The 20,906-nt window shown below is 42.8% G+C and overlaps 1 protein-coding gene across 1 annotated transcript; it reads left to right on the top strand.

Annotated features, from left to right (window-relative positions):
* Positions 1-1,350: 1,350 nt before the first annotated feature.
* On the top strand, positions 1,351-18,873 carry GPR37 (G protein-coupled receptor 37). The gene is made up of 2 exons (XM_032800953.2): positions 1,351-3,413; positions 17,588-18,873. Exons 1-2 carry the CDS (start codon positions 2,337-2,339, stop codon positions 18,404-18,406), a joined length of 1,896 nt encoding a protein of 631 aa, XP_032656844.1. The 5' UTR covers positions 1,351-2,336; the 3' UTR covers positions 18,407-18,873.
* The last annotated feature ends 2,033 nt before the right edge of the window (positions 18,874-20,906 follow it).

A 20,906-nucleotide genomic window follows, 5' to 3' on the forward strand; every position in this document is an offset into this window, starting at 1 on the left:
TGCCTCCACTTATTGGGAAGGAAACCCCATGCTGCTCCCCCAACCTCTCTGGGAGGAGAGCTCCCTTGCCACAGTTCCTGCCACTCCTGAAGGGAGGGAACCCTGCTGCCACTCTTGCCTGTCTGGGAAGGAAGAAAGCCCTAACATGCTCAAAGGCCCATGGTCCAACAGACTTCCCTTGTGTATTTGGCCCCTACCACTAACACTCTAAGTGGGGTGAAGTCAGAGGATGGATGAGGGACCACAACAAGAAAGGGGAGGTCTTGGGGGGCCTGTGTCCTGCTGCATGTAGTGTCCCAGGATGCCTTAATCTGGCCTTCATTCTTGCCATCCTTACCGTTGGATGCACATCTTCTCCTGGGGGAGAGCTCCCCTCTCCAAATCTAGATTACTCCACTGGTTAGCGTGGGAGCCAGAGACTCCAGTACCCCAGTTCAATTCCTTCTTCTATCACAGTATTCCATGGGCAAGCCTGACTCTCAGGTCTCAATCTGTAAACTGGGGATACAAGAACCCTTCCCTACCTGATAGGGGTGTTCTGACAGTACATAGATGAAAGCTATTTGATGCTCAGATGACAAAGGCTGCAGTTGCAGGGAATAGTAAGTCTCCATTTAAAAAGAAAAAATCAGTGGTTCGTTCAGGAAGCCTTTCCCCGACCCAGCAGGTCAGACTCTACTGTGCATGTAAACACAAAGGTTTCCGCCCTACCACTGCCAGCCATACTCCGGCAGGTGATGGGATCCATCCAGGTCTTAATTTTTGCAACAGGAGAGCCTCTGTTCTAGCTCCACTGCCACCAGCAACCATTCGCGTGCGTTAGCCCGTGTGCAGGCTTGGGACCAAGGTGTGAGGAGGGAAGTGGGTCAGGATGGGACAGGAAGGAATAGGAGTGCTGCAGGCAGGGAGAAGGTAGCAGCAGCAACAGTAGCCAGATGGAGAGTGGGCAGCAGTGGGGGTGGCAGGACTAGGGAATTACAGGAGGCCAGGAACACGAGGTGGGGGGTGCAGTGGGGCGCGTGGGGCAGCAGCAAGGGAGCGAGCCCCGGGGCTGCTGCTGCGCCTACAATGTCCAGGCAGCTCCTGCACAGATCTAACCCTGTGAGCCAGGCAGGTCTACCTAGGTTGGGTAGGATGGGAGCAGCGTCTGGCCCGGGGAAGAGGGGGTCAGGACCCAGCTCCTATGCACACGGAGCGGAAGCGAGCAGCGCACCCACTCTTCCAGCCTGCGGCTCCTGCCGCGACTCCCATCTGGGGCAGTAGGTCGCGCGAAGAGCCGCTGTGCCTGGCCCCTGGAGAGGCGCTTGCGCACTGCGGGCCCCCGTCCCTCCCCCCAAGTGGAAGCCGCTACAAAGGGGCGCGCAGGCGGCAGGAGGGTTCCGTGAGGCGCGAGCTCGCCCCGAGGGAGGGAGGGAGGAGAGGAGTCACCCAGATCTAGGCAACGGTAGCCGAGCCAGCGCTTGCAGGCAGCTTTCCCCCTCTGGCCATGCAGCGCCGCGCCGGCTCGCTTCTTCCCACCGGCCCGGCAGCTCTCGCCCCTTCACGCCCGTCGTGGTGGCTAAGGAGAAGCAGCGGATCAACACGTTACTAGCGGGGGACTCCCGGCGCTGCTGCTGCTCCCCTCTGAACTTGCAACAGGAGCCGCTTGGCCGGTGCTAATTTCATGATCTAATTTCCCTTTGCGGTGTTATCAGATGCGATCGCTAATCCCAGCAAGAGTTTTGCAAATCTCTTAAGCACCCTGGGCTGCATGCAGCAACCTGTTTACTCCCAGGCGCTGGTGAAGAGGAATTAGTGTTTGCAATGATGTGGCACGGGGGAGGGAGCTTGAATTTTCGCACAGATCTTTCCGTGCAATAAAGACAAGCCTCCAGGATGAAGCCAACATCGAGAGAACGTGAATAGGCAGCTCAAGACCCGGTGCAACTGTTACCACAGAAAGGGCGGAGCGCTGGATGGGGGGTTCCTCTAGCGTTTGCACTTGCTACGTTAATTCGGAGACGTTGATGCAACTTCTCAAGGTTGTCCCGCCAGGCTGGGGGGGACAAGATCGCTCCTCGGCGTGCAGTTTATATTTCCTTCGTTTGTTTTCTGGTCTCTCTCTCTCCGGTACATTTTCTGCGGCAATGACTCGAACTTGAAACTTGCAACGGGATCAACAGTGTCCTTGATTAATATCCATCCTCCTTCTCCCCACCCCCGCTTTCCCCGTGCAACTGGAGCCGGTGTGCGGATGTTTGTCAGTAGCAGTGACATGGGTCCAACTCCCAACGCCAGCAGCTTGGGCAGCAGCTGTTTATAAAGGGGGAGCCACCGAGTGCCACCACCTCACCGCCATGCAGCTCCACCGCGCGCCCTTCGCATTCGTCTTGATCCTGCAGCTGCTCGGAGCTTTGACCCCCTTCGCCCAAGTGCCTGGCCCGCAGGCACCCTTGGTACCAGCAGATGGCGAGAGGGAAGGTGCTCAGCCTGCGACCCGGCGCCAGGCAGCCCCTGGGCTGCTCCAGCAAGAGGAGAGCCGCTGGACTGGCAGCGGAATCAGTTTAGGAAACGGGGCCAGAGGATCCTGGCAGAAAGCGCTTGCTCGCAGATCCAAAGCAACAGCACCACACGCAGCGGCGGAAGAGGCTGCCCCGCTGCACGGTGCTAGGGACGTTGCTGCTGAAGCTGCCCTTCGCTTGGGCGTGAGGAACAGGAGCAGTGGATTTCCTGCCGTGGAGCCTAGGGGGCGGCCTGATACTCCTTGGCAGGACCCTGGCGAGGGGGAGGTGAATACGGACCGATCGGTAGCTATGGGGATGGGAGGATACTCTGCTCTCCAGTGGCTTGCAGTGCGCGGGGAGGAAGGTGGCAGCCATGCAAGGCACAGCCCCAAGAAGCTTGCCAGGAGCAGGAGAGGAGCCAGCGAGCTGCAGGGCAGGGGCAAGGAAGGAGAGGGAGGGAAAACCAAGGGCCTTAAGAATAGCAACCTGGCAAAGCCTTTCAGCAGCTCCTTGGGCAGCCCTGCAGCCAAGGGTGATGGCAAGGGAGAGGATGCCCCCCAGCTGCTGCCTTTGAATGGCTCCTCCCCTGATGGGCTAGAGAGGGGTGCAGGAGCCCGCAGCAATGGGACAAGCCGCCGGGCCCGGCTCAAGAACCCTTTCTACCCTCTGACCGAGGAGTCGTACGGCGCCTATGCGGTCATGTGCCTGTCCGTGGTGATCTTCGGCATCGGGATCATGGGCAACATGGCAGTGATGTGCATCGTGTGCCACAACTACTACATGAGGAGCATCTCCAACTCCCTGCTGGCCAACCTGGCTTTCTGGGACTTCCTCATCATCTTCTTCTGCCTGCCCCTGGTGATCTTTCAGGAGCTAACCAAAAAGTGGCTGCTGGCAGACTTCTCTTGCAAAATCATTCCATACATTGAGGTAATTACAGTTGTTCATACTAATAACAATAGCTTACATTTATACAGCACCTTTCCTCCCAAAGTACCTTACAAACTTACACCCTTTGGTAAACTTTAGACATAGGGATTATTATCCCATCCACAGCAACCATTTCTGCAGAAAGAGGAGGCCTCTGGTAGCAAAGTGAGAAGAAATATATAGTTTGTACGTCCATGTTTTTTTCCATAACTCAGATTTGCTATGTATTAACTAGCAGAGTATGTTGACAGCTACTGAATAGAGTCATTGTCCACCCGGTGTGTAGAGGCAATGTGCCCTGTTTGGAACAGTATGATCACTTGGTCTTCTGTATGTCACATCCAAAAGACAATTTTCTTTTCCAGTCATTTTTCCATCCACAATTTTTAAAAATTATATTAAGTGTGGAGATTGTGCACATTAATTACAGCCAGAATCAGCTTATTTTACTGCCAAAAGTGCTTGAAATGAAGAATTTTCTCCCATTCCCTAAACTTTTTTTACTGCCAAAAGTGCTTGCAATGAAGAATTTTCTCCCATTCCCTAAACTTTTTTTAAAGAATGGAAAATTAATTTATTTGCCCCACCCACAGTTACACAAGAAACTGAGGAATATATTGGCAGCTTTTCAGAGCTGCTAATACTTGGATATTTCTCACATAGCCATACAATCTGATAAAAGTTAATGCTCTTACTCAAGCTGATTCTATTACACTTCTTTTGCCTCCTGGGGCCCTAAAGAGAAAGTATCTTTAAAAATTATTTAAGTCTTTCTTTTTGTAAAGCTGATCATGCAGTGAGGGAGGTGCCTTTATAGTCAAAGAACCAGGAATGTGATATGTGCATTGTTAACTTATCCTTCTATTTCCAAATCCCCCAATTATTATTTGGTTTTTCTTAAAAAATGACTCAAGTTCCATTTAATTCCTAACCTCTTGGCAACTGTTCAGACACTCTGCCAACCAAGCTTTCAGCCATCTGGCTAGACTCCTGCTACTGTTCAGGTTCTCCACTTTATTTATTTACTGGAAGCAGAAAACTGAAGCTTGTTGGTAGTGTGTAGCTCACAATTCTGGCAAGCTGTACTGTGTGCCTTTGACACTATATATATAACATTATTTCTTTACCTAAAGGGTGGGGTAGGTGAGCAAAAACAGCTGTTGATCAACTGGTCCTTAAATGGTTTATTAGGCACACAAGAAACTATTTTTTCATTACTAATTATACTGTCAATTTCCACATCACTTAGGTGCATTGAATAAAATATAAGTAAATGGTGATATATGTTAGGGATTAGAATCAGACGTAGCCATTAAAATAGCTGTCATCACTTCTTTATATTAGGCACAGTGTATTATTGGTGTTCCTGGGTGGTGTGCTACATTTTGATGCATCTAATTTAAGTCAGTGGAGTCCAGTGGTCAACAGTTTCCATAGTACATTAACTTAAAATAAAATATTAAAAATACTAATTTATGAAGTAGAAACATTAAACAAATTTGGTTATTAATAACCAAATTTATTTTGTTGAGAAAGGATGGTTAGTAGTGAATATAATGATGGTCAGAAAATTGAATTTTGTGGTTTTAAAAGTCCCATTTGCCAGTAATTAATATACTAAATGAATAAGCAGTATCCATTTCAATGAAATTAATATCTATTATATTTAAAATATATCAAGACTTTCCTATAGTATTATTTCACACATCCTAATTTTCCTATGCTGCATTTTCATACAGAATGGGAAATATTTTTTGTTATCATTGTAATGCTGATTCCTGTTACATGTCAGTGATTTAAAATGGCTTTTATGTCCTGTATTATCTGACAATTGCACAGTATAGCCACATCATTCTTGAAAATATAATTGCTTATATTATCAAAAGTTTGGACTTGCAAAAGATCTGAATACTTTATAAACTAGAGAAAGTTACAAGAAACTGTCTGTTCTGATGTAAATGTTACTGATTTAAGTAGGTAAGAGAGAGATATAATCTTCCAGAAATCCATAAGCAACAACTAGTTTTATACACATTTAAACAATTAATTCAGTGACTTAGGATGTATGGTCCCATGTCACATATGTGCTTTTGAACCCACCTGTAGTTTCAAAGGGGCATAGACCAAGTTGCTCAGTAAAGAATGTCTGATTAGCCAGAGCAGGTTATGTAACTGTAAGGTGACTCAAGCTTGCTTTGTACTGTATTTAAAAGTCTTAACTAACGCAATGAACTATATTGAATAGTCTTAGTTTAGCAATTTATGCCTAATTGCTATCTAATAGTGCTGCTTAATGGATGTTAATTGTGCAGAAAATTTTTAACAAGCACATACCAGCATTTATAAAATTGTTTACACTTCTGTGAAAACAGATTTATTTAAAGATATTTTTTTTCTGTCTGAGCTTCCAGCATTATTTCTGAAAGGTTGGCCCTCTTAATAGCATCTAATTTAAAGTGCACTTTCCACATTTATTAAAGATCTGGTGCAGCAAAGCATAAGCATGCATTTCTGCCCCGTAAATCTGCCACATTTGGGTCATCTGTAGCTGTCTTTTCAACTACATAAGTGAAAATAATTAAAAGAATATTGAACACCTTCTGGAGAAATAAACTTAACGGATTAATAAAGGCTCCAATGCCCCTTACACATGTTTAATGAGAGGGGACAGAGCCCCTAAGGATCGGAGCTTGGGAGGGTGCAGAAGCTAGGAATGCCATCAACTCTGTGTGCTGCTTTTTAACCTTGTGTTCAGCACCTCTGAAAATCTTCCACTTTTTATGTACATGAAATTTTTGGCTTGAATAATATGCATTATTTTCCCATCCACTTTTCTTGATAGTACTCTCTAAAAGGGATTTTAGGAGCAGCACTCAGGTCAGAGCCAGAAGGTATGAGGGTTTAAGCAGCACTGTAAAGGCAGCTGGCCTTGGCAGATCCTCCCCCTTTGGGCATTGAGACCCTCAGCCTCATCTTGTGTAGGTGAATCTCACCACTATGAAAGAAGAATTAGACGAAAATTCAGGAATGCTAAAAGATGGTGTATCCATTCCCCTTTGTGCAATGGAGCATCATTATGCTCTCCATGATTGGTTTTTCATTTTCATAACTTAATTAGGCTTTAATAGAAAGAAGTATGGTGACCGGCAATATTAATGATACTTGCACTTTTCTTCTTCAGAGCATTTCACAAACATTAACTAAATGGAACCCAGAAGCCTGCTGTGAAGTGGGATTTTTATAGTTTGGAAACTGGAAGCAGACAAGTTAAGTAACTTGTGTAAGGCCACAGTTACTTGTTTAAGGTGACCATGATTAGAAACTGCCCCCAACTTCCAGACTTTAATTGGAACCTCTCTCTAGTTGTATGTGTCCACCTGCATTTAGAGGTTAGAATAGAAATGTGACTGGTTTGATTAAGATAGGTTGAAAATAGAGATAACATTCTTTAGTGAAATAGGGTACCTTTTGAGCGATTTAATTGCTCAGGGAATGGGAAAGGGGTGAAGAACATATCACCCTTCAGGTGCTGATTTGAATCAAGCTCAGGCTGGTAGTGAATAAAAGTCAGTGTCTTCTGATGCCTTGTTCATTGATCTATACACAGTGTGTTAGTGGCATCAGTCCAGTTTCTGGCAGGCAACTTCTAGCTCACGAAAGCCACCACACAATTATCATTTTTAGTGGCAAGTGTAAAGATTGATTTGGCCTGGAAAACTGACTACTTTCTCTCTACCCCAGAATTGGTCCCGTTATTGCAAATTTGAGGCACATTTATGGGAAAGTTGGCCATTCTGTGCCTGTTCCAAGGCTGTTCATACAGCTTTGTTTGATACATTTGGCATTAAAAAAAACAAATACATTAAAGATTTTGAGCTTTCCAGGGCAAGGACTGGTACAGGGCATAGCATCTTCTGCATTTAACAAATAATAATTTTAAAAGAAGTTTTTAATAAATTGATACATTTTCATTTTATAGCTGCATGATGACATCAGCCACTAGCACTGTTGTATTTGGTGTTCTGTCAGTGTTTCTTTCCTCTACACATCTCTGTCTTCAGGGGGTTTATAAAGTGTCCATAAAATTTGCTTTTGGCATTAATTTGTATGCAGTATTTCAGCATGGAAATGAATTTGTGTCAGACTAGGTTTAAAATTGGGTCAGCAATATTTGTCACACAATTGTAGAAAGAAAAAGGCAGCTTTATCACAGGCACCACTGAATATTGTCTTGGCACTGGGCTGTCCTCTCTCACAGATGCTGAGTGTTTGTGTGACAGGGTGTTCCTGTTAAGTATGAATGGGTAGGTTTAACAATAGTGTCATGGTGCTAGTGCTAAGAATCAGGTCATGAACACCTCACCTAGAATGGTGAAGAGTTTGAGCCTCACTTAAGAAAACTGCTGTTTCCCTTATTAAAAGTCTAAGTGTTGTTTACTTACGTTTATTGGTAGATTTCAAAGAAGAAAGGGAACTAAAAATTGAATCTATTAGAAATTTAAAAAATAATGATTGTATGGTGTTGTTTTTTTTAAAGAGACAATAAAAACCATTTAGTCTGAAAAAGCATCATGTTCCTTACTGTTCTTGATGAAGAGTTGGTGCAGTAATGTCTAGTTCCAGGGTCATGACACTAGGGTTAACTATCCCCTCCAGTAGAATTCAAAAACAGCCACCTGAAATCAGCACAGAATACCTGCACCACCAGGACATATGAAAGGGTAACAAATACGGAGCAGTGTGCCAGGTAGCACCATGATAAGTGCTCTTTGCTACTACAGAGGAGCAGCCACATTATATACATCTGCAGAACATTTCCATGATACCAACGTTCATGATTCCCACAGGGCTTTTCTGATCCTGAACTTGATATGCCTCTTTCTCCAGTATACAAATGGTGATTACTAATAGAAGATGAGTCTTGTGTTTCTAGTCAACTCTAGGCGTGGGACTATTTCATTTTGGACCAGAGTAATAGGCAAAGTAGCATCACTGTATGTAGCACATCTAAAAACATAGAGCAATGAACAAATGTTAAGTATCATTTTATCATAGGAGGAACAAGGATTTATATTTTATTTCTGTATTTTTGTTGTTTCATTGTAACAGCTATAATTTGTTCCCCCCTTCATTCAACACAAACATTAAATAATAAAAAGATAACTTAATACTTTACAGTAGTTAGAGTATAATAGACATAGAACATATTGCAGATACTGAGCTGATTGTATTTGTTTAATTAAGGCAAAAATGACAAGGATTTAGGTGCCACCACAGGATGTTGCATTAAAAATACCCTAAGAACGAAGAGTTGGTGTGCATATAGAGCAGTCAAAATAAGAGAATAGACTGTCAAGTCTCAGAAAAAAACTTTTTTTACAGTTTCTTTATGGATATAACAGGAGTGTGCAGGCAGGGGTTAACGAGGTCTCATTCTGAGTTCAGAATCAGTTCATCTAGTGGCTCTCAGTATTTTCTGTATAGTGACCCCATGTCACAACAGAAAATGTTTCCAGATCCCCTTCCTGTGTAGCCATAAATAGGGCCCTACCAAATTCATGGTGCATATTCGTCAATTTCATGGTCATAGGCTTTTAAAAATAATAAATGTCATGATTTCAGAAATTTAAATCTGAAATTTCACAGTGTTGTAACTGTAGGGGTCCTTACACAAAAAGGAGTAGTGGGGGGGTTACAAAGTTATTGTAGGGGGGTCGTGGTATTGCCACAATTACTTCTGTGCTGCTGCTGGCGGTGGCACTGCTTTCAGAGTTGGGCAGCCAGAGAGCAGCAGTTGCTGGCCAGGAGCCCAGCTCTGAAGGCAGCAGCACCACCAGCAGCAGTGCAGAAGTAAGGATGGCATGGTATGGTATTGCCACTCTTACTTCTGTGCTGTTGCCTTCAGAGCTGGACCCTAGGCCCGCAGCCACCACTCTCTGGCCACCCAGCTCTGAAGAAAGTACAGAAGTCAGGGTGGCAATACTACAACCTCCCTACAATAACCGTGCAACCCCTCCAAAACTCTCTTTTGGGTCTGGACCCCCAGTTTGAGAAATGCTCGTTTCCCCTTTGAAATTTTTATTGTATAGGGTAAAAGTACACAAAAGACCAGATTTCACAGTAGAGATCAGATTTCACGGTCTGTGATGCATTTTTCACGGCCATGAAATTTAAAGGAGTATGAGCTGGATGAGTGGACTAGAAGGTGGATAGAAAGCCAGCGTTCTCATCAGGCTCAACGGGTAGTGATCAATGGCTCCGTGTCTAATTGGCAGCCGGTATCAAGCTGATGCCCCAAGGGTAGGTCCAGGGGCCGGTTCTGTTCAATGTGTTCATTGATGATCTGCAGGATTGCATGGATTGCACCATCAGCAAGTTTGCAGATGACACTAAACTGGGAGGAGTGGTAGATATGCTGGAGGGTAGGGATAGGATACAGAGGGACTTAGACAAATTAGAGGATTGGGCCAAAAGAAATCTGATGTGGTTCAATGAAGACAAGTGCAGAGTCCTGCACTTAGGATGGAAGAATCCCATGCACTGCTACAGACTAGTGACTGAATGTTAGGCACCAGTTCTGCAGAAAAGGACCTAGGGGTTACAGTGGATGAGAGGCTGGATATGAGTCAACAGTGTACTCTTGTTGCCAAGAAGGCATTTTGTTGCCAAGTAGGAGCATTGCCAGCAGATCGAGGGACGTGATCGTTCCCCTCTATTTGGCATTGGTGAGGCCTCCCATTTTGCGTCCCACACTACAAGGATGTGGAAAAATTGGAAAGAGTCCAGCAGGGGGCAACAAAAATTATTAGTGGGCTGGAACACACGACCTATGAGGAGAGGCGGAGGGAACTGGGATTGTTTAGTCTGCGGAAAAGAAGAACAAGGGGGGATTTGATAGCTGCTTTCAACTACTTGAAAGAGGGTTCCAAAGAGGATGGATCTAGACTGTTCTCAGTGGTACCAGATGACTGAACAAGGAGTAACGGTCTCAAGTTGCAGTGGGGGAGGTTTGGATTGGATATCAGGAAAAACTTTTTCACTAGGAGGGTGGTGAAGCACTGGAATGGGTTACCTAGGGAAGTGGTGGAGTCTCCTTCCTTAAAGATTTTTAAGGTCAAGCTTGACAAAGCCCTGGCTGGGATGATTTAGTTGGGGATTGGTCCTGCTTTGAGCAAGGGGTTGAACTAGATTATCTCCCGAGGTTCCTTCCAACCCTGATATTCTATTCTATGATTCTATGAGTTTGGTGGGGCCCTAGCCATAAAGAAAGGTCATGTCCCCCAGGTCAGGATATCATGACCTAATTTACATTTTTGTTTTGTTCAACAATTCTTCCTTAATCCTCTCTGCCAGTCTTATTTCTGTTGCCTTTCCCCACTCATTTAATTTGCATCTCTCCCTTGATCAACTGGAGGATCCACATCTAAAGTTCTGCAGATGAGGACTGAACGCTGTGGGAAAGTGGCCAGAAATAGAACTAGGACCACCTGATAAAAGCTTTAGAACATTCAGTTAACTTCTAAAGTGAATGAATGGGAACTGGTAGACTAGCACAGAAGGGCAGAGGGAAGAGAACTGATGCAATAAGCTGGCTTACTCCTCCAGTGAATGTTTTCATGAATTTAATGTTAATGTTTAATGACTCAAAGATTGACTAATGGCTAGGAAGTTAGTGATCCAGGGGCTATGCCAACTCTGAAGGACAGCCCTGGTGCCCAATAAAATCCTGTTTTAATGTACGTCTTGTGTGTGTGCAATATCTTGTAAATATTTTTAAACAAACAACATGAAAATCAATGAGATTTTTAATGGCAAAGTATTTTCTGCGTGTGTTTTGTTGGTGAGAAGGAGGGGAAATCTATCATTTTCTCCTCTTCCCTAATTAAGGTTTTACTGAACCAGACAGTTGGGGGTTTATTTTCCTCTTAGCAGATCAGATTTGTTTTCATGTAATTGGAAATGTGGAACTTTCAGTTCTGATCTAATAAGAGAAACACGAGCCTTGCCTGCTGGTGTCTTCATGGACATCTAAGGATTGAGGGAAAAGTTCTGTGATGTAAGAGATCCACATGGAACTAAATCAGAAAATTAAGTGAGGAAAGTCTGGCTAACTTAAAAGTGTAAATTAATTGTATAAAATCAAAGGCATAGTGGGCCTGATTCACCACTGTGGTGCTCCAGTTTTAAACTTGTATAACACAGTCTCCAATCAGAGGGGTAGCTGTGTTAGTCTGGATCTGTAAAAGCAGCATGCATCCAACGAAGTGGGTATTCACCCATGAAAGCTCATGCTCCAATATGTCTGTTAGTCTATAAGGTGCCACAGGACTCTTTGCTGCTTTTACAGTCTCTAAGGTGCCACAAGTACTCCTGTTCTTTTCGCTGATACAGACTAACACAGCTACCACTCTGAAACCTGTCGATGTAATCAGGTTTTTGTAGTAAAGACTGAAACACTGGGCCAGATTCTTTGCTGGAGTAAATCAAAGCCAATGGAGCAACACAGATTTATACCATTTGAGGATCTGTACCTCTGTCCGTACTCACCCTGTTGTACTTCTTGACTGGAGTTCTGTTTACAGTGAGTTACCTGAGTTCAGCAATTATCTAGGCATACCGCCATGGGTTAAAGATAGAACTTCGCTCATAGCAGTGGTTTTCAGCCCACGGGCCAGTTGTGGCCCAGTCAGCACATAGTTGCAGCCCATGTGACATCCTCAGAGCCATACAGGTAGTATATATAGAGAGCTGCATATGCAGCCCACAATGGTAAATAGGTTGAGCGCGACTGGCTCATAGCTCATAGATATCCATGTTCCCCGGGTTTTGTCAGTTTAACTCATTCATATCACTATGTGACATGTTTTTGAAGATTAACATGCAGTTTGTTAATATGGAGGCACACACTTAAAGTAAAACTGTTTATAGCAAAGTAGATTGAATGCCCTGGGGCCAAATTATCCCCCCTCACACAGGCTGTGATCAACACCCATGGATCTCAGCAGGCATTACTCCTATCCTGCAGCGGGGACAGTCAGACCCCAGAATGGTGTCAGTGCCTTGAAGCAAGGCAATTAGAGTGAATCTCTATTCGTATCTATTCCAGAGGAGCTGGAAGGGATTTAGATTAGAGTGTTCCACTGCATTTTGTTTTTTTACCATTTTTTCCATGGAATCGTCACATTCGTTAACATGTGCAAGATAGAAAACCGCTGCATGAGCCAGACACCTGCAGGCATTATTTAGCATGTTTCATCAGTAAACCAATAGTTGCATTTGGAAAGCTGACTTCTCCTGTTCCTAGTTAAGTTGTCAGTCAGTTAATATGGCAGGAACCCCGGAGGTTACATTTGTTCATGGTAGACATGCCTTCTTTCGTTAGTCCAGTTCTAACTGCAGCATCCAATGTTTTAGCCATGGCAAAACCTGATATAATCTATAATGGGACCCTGAAACCACTAAAAGGAGGTGCTTGTGCTACTCAGTTAGAATAGACATTAAAAAAGAGGAAAAAAGGTTTACTTAAAAAAAGGCAGCATCTCTTTCCCTGTACTGATTTTTGCAGTTCCCTCACCATTTTAAAACTCAGGAGCATTCCCTTCTCCGCATATGTAGAGACTCTTGGCAAGAGGCTAAGAGCTGTGTGTTGATCCATTTGGTATTTGTGTTGGAAGATAAGGTGGTTAAAGATGTTGATGTCAAGAATACACAAAAGATTTAAGTTTCAAAGACAAAAATCAGAGATTGTAAATTTGCCACTGTGACATCTCAGCCCTGATGTATGAAAATTCTTTTTATTAGCTCATTTAATCATTGCCAGTTTTTAATGCTTATTTAAGGTTTTCCTGTAACTCTAATTTCTCTTTAGTTATTTTTGTTTTTTGCCAGTGTTACTAAGCGTTTCTTTGAGCCTTATCAGATAGTTTAATTCTCAAAATTAATAGCTTCACTGATTTAAAATGTTTACAGCTCTGCTTTGTCGTCATTAATAATTCCTCCCATTGCAGGTTAATTAATAAGAGATTGCATCTTACTCATTCCCTCTCTCAGGAAGCTGCCCAACTAAGCCAATGCCTAACAGTTTTAATCCCAAGGGTCTAATATTTTGCAGTGATATTGAATTTTAGCAATCAGATATGGCCATTAAATGCTCAAGGCCAACATGAATGATACATTTATATAATTGCGTATAATTGCACTATCTATCTTTGCAGAACTTTTAATGGGATGTATATAAACAAGAATATTTCAAAATTATGATGGAAATAAGAAATGCACCATTATAGAATCTTAATTATCTAACTGCACATTGAATTTGAGTAAGCAAAAATTACAGTCAGCTGCCCAATATCTCCATAAATTTTACCAGTTAATAACAGACATGGCTAATCTATTATACAAGTAAGCATTCTTCTAAATGAACAGGAAAATCATTTAACAATTCCTATTAACATACCTTCACTGCTCTTCCGCACCAGGACATCTTAGGCACTGCAGCAATCTATAGAATGATGAGAGTAAATGAGTTAGAGTGCACCACAACAAAATTGAAGGATGTAATCTTTCTCCAGTTGAAGTAAACAGGAGTTTTGCTTTTGAATTTGAATTGAAGTTGAATTTATTGGAAGCCGGATTGGGCTAAAAATGTATATGGTCTTCTCACAAATTTGTCTTTAGGAACTGAAATATAAACAATATAAAATGATAGGGAGTTATCTTTTGTGACAGTACAAGATCCCTACTTACACGTGGAATGACAGATATTAGAGCTAGACAAGATGTGATGAGTCATCCTGTCCATTGCTCTGTTAATGCAACATTGTTCCTCATAGTGTATTATTGAAAGCTTTGTCTAGTCTAGTTTTAAATTGCTTGAAAAATGGGGCATCCACTACTCCTCTTGGCTAGGGTGACCAGATGTCCCATTTTTACAAGGACAGTCACATTTTTTGGGACTTTTTCTTATATAGGTGCCCCACCTCCTGTCCTGTTTTTTCACAGTTGCTATCTGGTAACCCTACTCTTGGCCTGTATCCTAGAGTGCAATAGACCCTGCTACTAGGACATGATATTCAGCCAAAATTTTCCTGTGATCTGATTAATAGATTCTAGAACTGGAAGGGACCTTGAGCGGTCATTGAGTCCAGTCCTCTGCCCTCATGGCAGGACCAAATACTGTCTAGACCATCCCTGATAGACATTTATCTAACCTACTCTTAAATATTTCCAGAGATGGAGATTCTAGAACCTCCCTAGGCAATTTATTCCAGTATTTAACCACTGTGACAGTTAGGAACTTTTTCCTAGTGTCCAACCTAAACCTCCCTTGCTGCAGTTTAAGTCCATTGCTTCTTGTTCTATCCTTAGAGGCTAAGGTGAACAAGTTTTCTCCCTTCTCCTGATGACACCCTTTTAGATACTTGAAAACTGGTATCATGTCCCCTCTCAGTCTTCTCATTTCCAAACTAAACAAACCCAATTCTTTCAGCCTTCCTTCATAGGTCATGTTCTCAAGATCTTTAATCGTTCTTGTTGCTCTTCTCTGGACCCTCTCCAATTTCTCCACATCTTGAATATTAATTGTAATATTCAAGATAAAGGGTTTGATCCTGGCTCCACTTAAATCAATGAGAGTTTTGCCATTTATTTCAGCAGGGTCAGGATTTCATACTAAATCTCTTTGGGACAGATTTTCAAAGGTATTTACATGTCAAAATATGTAGCTAAGCATCTAGGGTGGGATTCACAGGGTGGTGAGGGAACTTAGACTGAGTGTTGCAGTGCCTAAATTTTACATGCCTTGCTGCATAGGCACTGGCTCTGGGGCTGGAGCACTCACAGGAAAAAAATTGTGCATGCTCTGCACCCACTGGGAGCCCAACTGCTCAGCTCCTCCCCCTCTCTCCCAGTGCCTCCCACCCGCTGCAATCAGCTGCAATCAGCTGCAATCAGCAGAGGTGGGGCCTTTGGGGAAGGAGTGGAGTGGGGGCAGGGACTGTGGAGGAGCAGGGGTTGAGCACCCCAGGGGAAAGAGGAAAGTCAGCACCTCTGCCCTGCCACCAAGTGGAAATGATAACCCCATTTGGTGTCTATAAAAAGGATTAACAGATGCTAGCGTGCTGAGTGGGGAGCTGCCTAAACTCAGTAGGAAAGACTGAGAAGAGGGGTGTGTCCTAAGCTCCACCTCTCATAGAGAGTTAGATGCCTACATCTGGGGTGGAGGGAGGTGCCTCCATTTGCTGGAGAGTTACAGGCATGACTTTTCTCATAGGTGCTTAAATCAGGTCAGTTAGGAGGAGATGGTGCCACTAGTGCATCCCTGCTCTCATCTCTCATAGCCCTGTGATTAGAGTACTCACCCAGGATGTGAGAGGCCAAAGTTCCAGTTCTAGCTTTGCCTGATTTAGCAAAGTATGTGCTGCCTGTTCAAATAATTCAGTAGTTGTTGGAGCAGGGATGTAGGTCTCCCACATCCCAGAGGTGCACTCTAATTACTGGGCCCGAGAATCATTCTCCCTTTTTTCTTCTGGCCCAATTAATGTTTAATTATTTATACAAAGTGGAATGGCTTCATCAGGAGAGACTGAGACACCTCCCTTACCCCTGACCTAAATAGTCCATGGGTCAGTGATTAGAGCAGTCCCCTGAGAGATCTGAGATGTAGATTCAAATCCCTGTGCTACCTCAGGCAGAGAGGGGAAGTGAACCGAGGTCTCCTGCATGAGTGCCCGAATCACTAAGGGCTTGGCTACACTGGAGAGTTGCAGCGCTGGTGAAGGGGTTACAGCACTGCAACTCACTCTGTGTACACACTTACAAAGCCCAGCCAGCGCTGCAACTCCCTGGCTGCAGCGCTGGCTGTACACCTGGTCTGATTGGGGTGTAGCGATTCCAGCGCTGGTGATGCAGCGCTGCTCATCAGGTGTGGACACCAACAGCGCTGTTATTGGCCTCCAGGGTATTAAGAGGTATCCCAGAATTCTTGTCCACAACAAACCGGAAGAACGGCTGAACGACCAGCTCTAAAAAACAAACACAGCTGCTCTTTGCTCCAGCGAGCGAGCCGAGGAAGGGAAATTGCTTTGGAATGTTCACAGCTGTTTGTTTGAGCGGAGAGGGGAGTCTGTGTTGAGCAGCTGCTTATGTAGCCTGAAGGCTATTTAGGAGTGCATAATTTGCAATTTTAGTGAATAAGAGAGGGATTGGGGTAAGGTGGCAGCCACGTTGAACGTTTGAATAGCTGCCCACAATGCAGCCCTCCCAACAGCGCTGCAAATGCTGCAAATGTGGCCACACTGCAGCGCTGGTAGCTGTCAGTGTGGCCACACTGCAGCGCTGTTCCTATACAGCTGTACGACCACAGCTGTAACTCCCAGTGCTGCACATTTCCAAGTGTAGCCAAGCCCTAAGCCAAAGGTTGGAGGAGGGGGCACTGCAGCCTTCTCCTCTGGCAGTGGTGTTTTGTATGTTTTGTATCTATTAGGTGGCCTGAGAAAGCTTTCAGACAGAGCTCCACAGGCAGCACAATCCTAAAATAGCAGATAGATGAATCCTCTTGTGGATCTGGCCCCTACGGTCTTCAGGTGCCTACAATGTTAGGTGGCAGCTGAGCCAGCGTTTTGTAAATGCTAGTGGTAGAAAGGGCAGCTGGGCATCTAAGTCAGCCTTGTGAATCCCACCCCCAGCAAGATTTGTCAGATGCGCCAAAGCAGATTAGGTGCCTAAATCTCATTGATTTCAAAGGAGTTAGGCCCCTCCCCTGCTTTTGAAAATCCCTCTAAACATCTGGCTGCATCTTTGGGGACCTAAATACCATTGAAAAGCTGGCCCTTTTACTACAGCACTGTAAATTCACAGGCAGAATGTCTTTAAAGGTAAACATAGCATAGTAAATTACATTATGGCTCTTGCATTTTAATACTCCTGGTATTTTTAAATAGGAGTCATTTTATATGCAATTAACTTCACCTGATATATGAAGAAGGAGGATTTTTAAATGGAACACATTCAAATAAACAAACATTTTACTAGTGAATTTTATTGTGACGGTGCTGTATACAAGCTGTATACAATGTGAACAGCTTGGGATCTAGCCTATAGTCATCTCCTATATTTTTAAAATATATTTCAGACAGCATCCATATTAAAAATGTGTTCACTTTTCTCCCATACAGGTAGCTTCTCTTGGAGTCACTACGTTCACACTATGTGCCCTCTGTATAGACCGATTTCGTGCTGCCACTAATGTACAGATGTATTATGAGATGATTGAAAACTGTACTTCAACAACTGCCAAACTGGCTGTTATATGGGTTGGTGCTCTGTTATTGGCACTTCCGGAGGTCGTTCTACGCCAGTTGACAAAGGAAGATTCTGCATTTAGTGGCAGCCCACCTGGGGAACGGTGCGTGGTAAAGATCTCTACTGAATTACCTGATACCATTTATGTATTAGCTCTCACATATGATGGTGCAAGACTCTGGTGGTATTTTGGCTGCTACTTTTGTTTGCCTACTCTTTTCACTATTACCTGTTCTCTGGTAACAGCCAGGAAAATCAGACGAGCAGAAAAGGCTTGCACACGAGGGAACAAACGACAAATTCAGCTGGAAAGTCAGATGAACTGCACAGTGGTGGCTTTGACCATTTTGTATGGGTTTTGCATCATTCCTGAAAACATCTGCAACATTGTGACTGCCTACATGTCCACAGGAGTCTCTCAGCAGACTATGGATCTCCTCCACCTCATTAGCCAGTTTCTTTTGTTCTTTAAGTCCTGTGTGACCCCAGTCCTCCTTTTCTGTCTTTGCAAACCGTTCAGTCGGGCCTTTATGGAATGTTGTTGTTGTTGCTGTGATGAATGCATCCAGAAGTCTTCAACGGTAACAAGCGATGACAATGACAATGAGTACACCACAGAGCTTGAACTCTCCCCTTTCAGTACCATCCGTCGTGAAATGTCCACCTTTGCTTCGGTTGGGACTCACTGCTAATCGACTCTATGGCTTTATTTACAGTACTCCTAATTTTTTTAAACTTCTTATTTTTCTTGTTGGAACAAAATGCAAGGAAAAAATGTTGCTTATAAGAACTACCCTGTAAACCAGTTTGCATATTAACAGTTGTGCTTTGGAAAATAATTTCTGTTTAGTTATCAAAATGAGAAAGCCAACATAGAGTTTTAAATCATTATATTTGGGATGGTGCTAGTATTTTATTTTTTGAGGTAGGGGGAGAACCACGTTGACCTACTTATTTAATTTCTTGCTAATTTTTTTATAATCACTGTAAATTGATTACATAAACATTGTGGGTTTTTGCAGGATGTTTAATGTAAAAGATGTGGTGGAAAGTATTTGAAGCTAGTTTTAATCCAATTTACTGTACAATATTGTGAGAATATTTGGAGTTTGGAAAATTTACAAGGTAGTATAATAATAAATGAGATTTTATTCTTTAATATCATTGTCAATTTGTATTTAACTATTTAAATATTATTAAATTGCCTTAATAAGAATAAAAATCTTTGCTTTACACAGAATAATTTAAATTGACCATATTTAATTTACCATTCATGTACTTACCCTTGGAAATAGTAGTTACCATGTTTAAATAATATGCTTATAATGGAATTGGTTTTACATGAGTGGTTTTTAAATGTGCATTATGAAGGTTCAGTGTGCTACATTTAAAATTTCCTTTTTTAACTTGTAGTTATACAGTGCCTAAGTTACTTTGGTCCATTTGAGAAGTAAGATTTGCTTTCACCTTGAATTGTATTATATGTGGCTTCATTGGCTAAGTTTCTTTTCACTTTTTTCTACACTAAGGACATACCCTCAGTCTGCATGTGTAACTCCCACAGGCATCCATGAGAGTCTCACTGCAGAGCCAGGGTATTCTTTTGCCGTAGGTTTGGTGACAATAAACATGAGGAACTGGAAGATGTGAAGAGTGAATTCGTTTTTTTAAAACACAAATGCATTTTCAGACACACAAGGCCTGATCCAAAGCCCATTGAAGTCAATGGAAATATTCCTGTTGATTTCAGTGGGTGTCTGATCAGGCCATATGCCCTAAGTATTCTGGGATATGCAGCATAAATGTTAGAAATGGATATACTGTAAACAAATCATTAGTATTAATTATTTATTTTTCACAGAGGCCACAATCCTCTACAGGCTCACACTTCACAACCTGTTTTTAAGAACCATGTTGTGTTTGGCTGATTGTTTCTTTCTGTCTACAGACCTTTAAACTAGGAAATTGAATTTATTTAAACCATTGTTTTCTCAAGTGACAAAATGAACATATTTTTGTCCTCTGAAATAAAATGTGGGTATACCTAATATAGTCCACCTTCTGCATGCTCTTTCAATGTCTTGGCAAAATTGATGTGACTTCAGAGAGGTATATGTTCCTTTATGTGGAGTATGCTAGATTTTATACATTTATTTTGTATATCAGCGTAGGGAAAAATAATTCCTCCTTACTCTCACTTAAACATACATCAAATTCAACAGAAAAAGTAGTTATTCTGTGTATGTGTCCACTCTATTCTCTGTATTTGTTAAAATTAAACAACTATTATTGCACTGTCTTGATTAATCAAGCTATTAAAGCATGTGCCTATCTGTAGTCAATAGAATTATTCTTTAAGCAGGTGAATAATCCCATTGATTATAGATAGGCACATGCTTAAATACTTGCTGAATCAGGGCCCAAGTTTTCCAGCTGTTTTGTAGTGTGGTCAATCATTTCTATAGACAAGAGATCCTTTTGTAGACATTTCCTTTTCCAATTCCCTTTCTATACACTTTATGGGAGCTAGAGCTTGGTTACATGAAATAAATTATGGACAGTATTAAGCAGACAAGATGAAAATAAACTTCTTTAATGTGATGTTGGCAGCTGCTTGGTTACATGTCCCCATGCCCCCATTTTGTTCGTGCTGTCTGTTTCTTCTCCTGAGCTGCAAGAGTCAACATTTACCCTGTACATTTGTTCTAAACTATCATTTTGCAGTCTGAATTTGGTTCTGTTTGCTACCCCTCTCCCATTTTGGCGAAGTCTGTGGTTAAATAAATGTACCTCTAAGAGATATCTCAAAAAGAGACTGGGAACAAGAACACAGGGTACAGAGATGTGATGTATTTAAAGTTTAATTCCAAAAAATCACTTAGAAACTTTTATCCTTAAATTTATGTAATTTTGGGTGCAATACTGTGCAGTGCAGCACAAAGCTGCAATTCCCCAGGGGAATGCCTTCATTTCTCCCCTAGCTTCACAGCCTGCAGTGGGAGTGTATAAACTGCACCTGGAAATACCATTTTCCATCTAGATGTTCAAAGCTATATATCTCATATAGCCACTTCACTGAGCTATCCTTCCCCACTGACACATCTCCAGACCTATACATTCATTCTTCCAGAAATATTGTAAAATAAAAAAATATCAAAATACTGCCAAGAGAAGACAAATGAATGGGTAGGA

The sequence above is a fragment of the Chelonoidis abingdonii genome, chromosome 1 (genome assembly GCF_003597395.2).
Source record: "Chelonoidis abingdonii isolate Lonesome George chromosome 1, CheloAbing_2.0, whole genome shotgun sequence".
NCBI classification, from domain to species: Eukaryota; Metazoa; Chordata; order Testudines; family Testudinidae; genus Chelonoidis; species Chelonoidis abingdonii.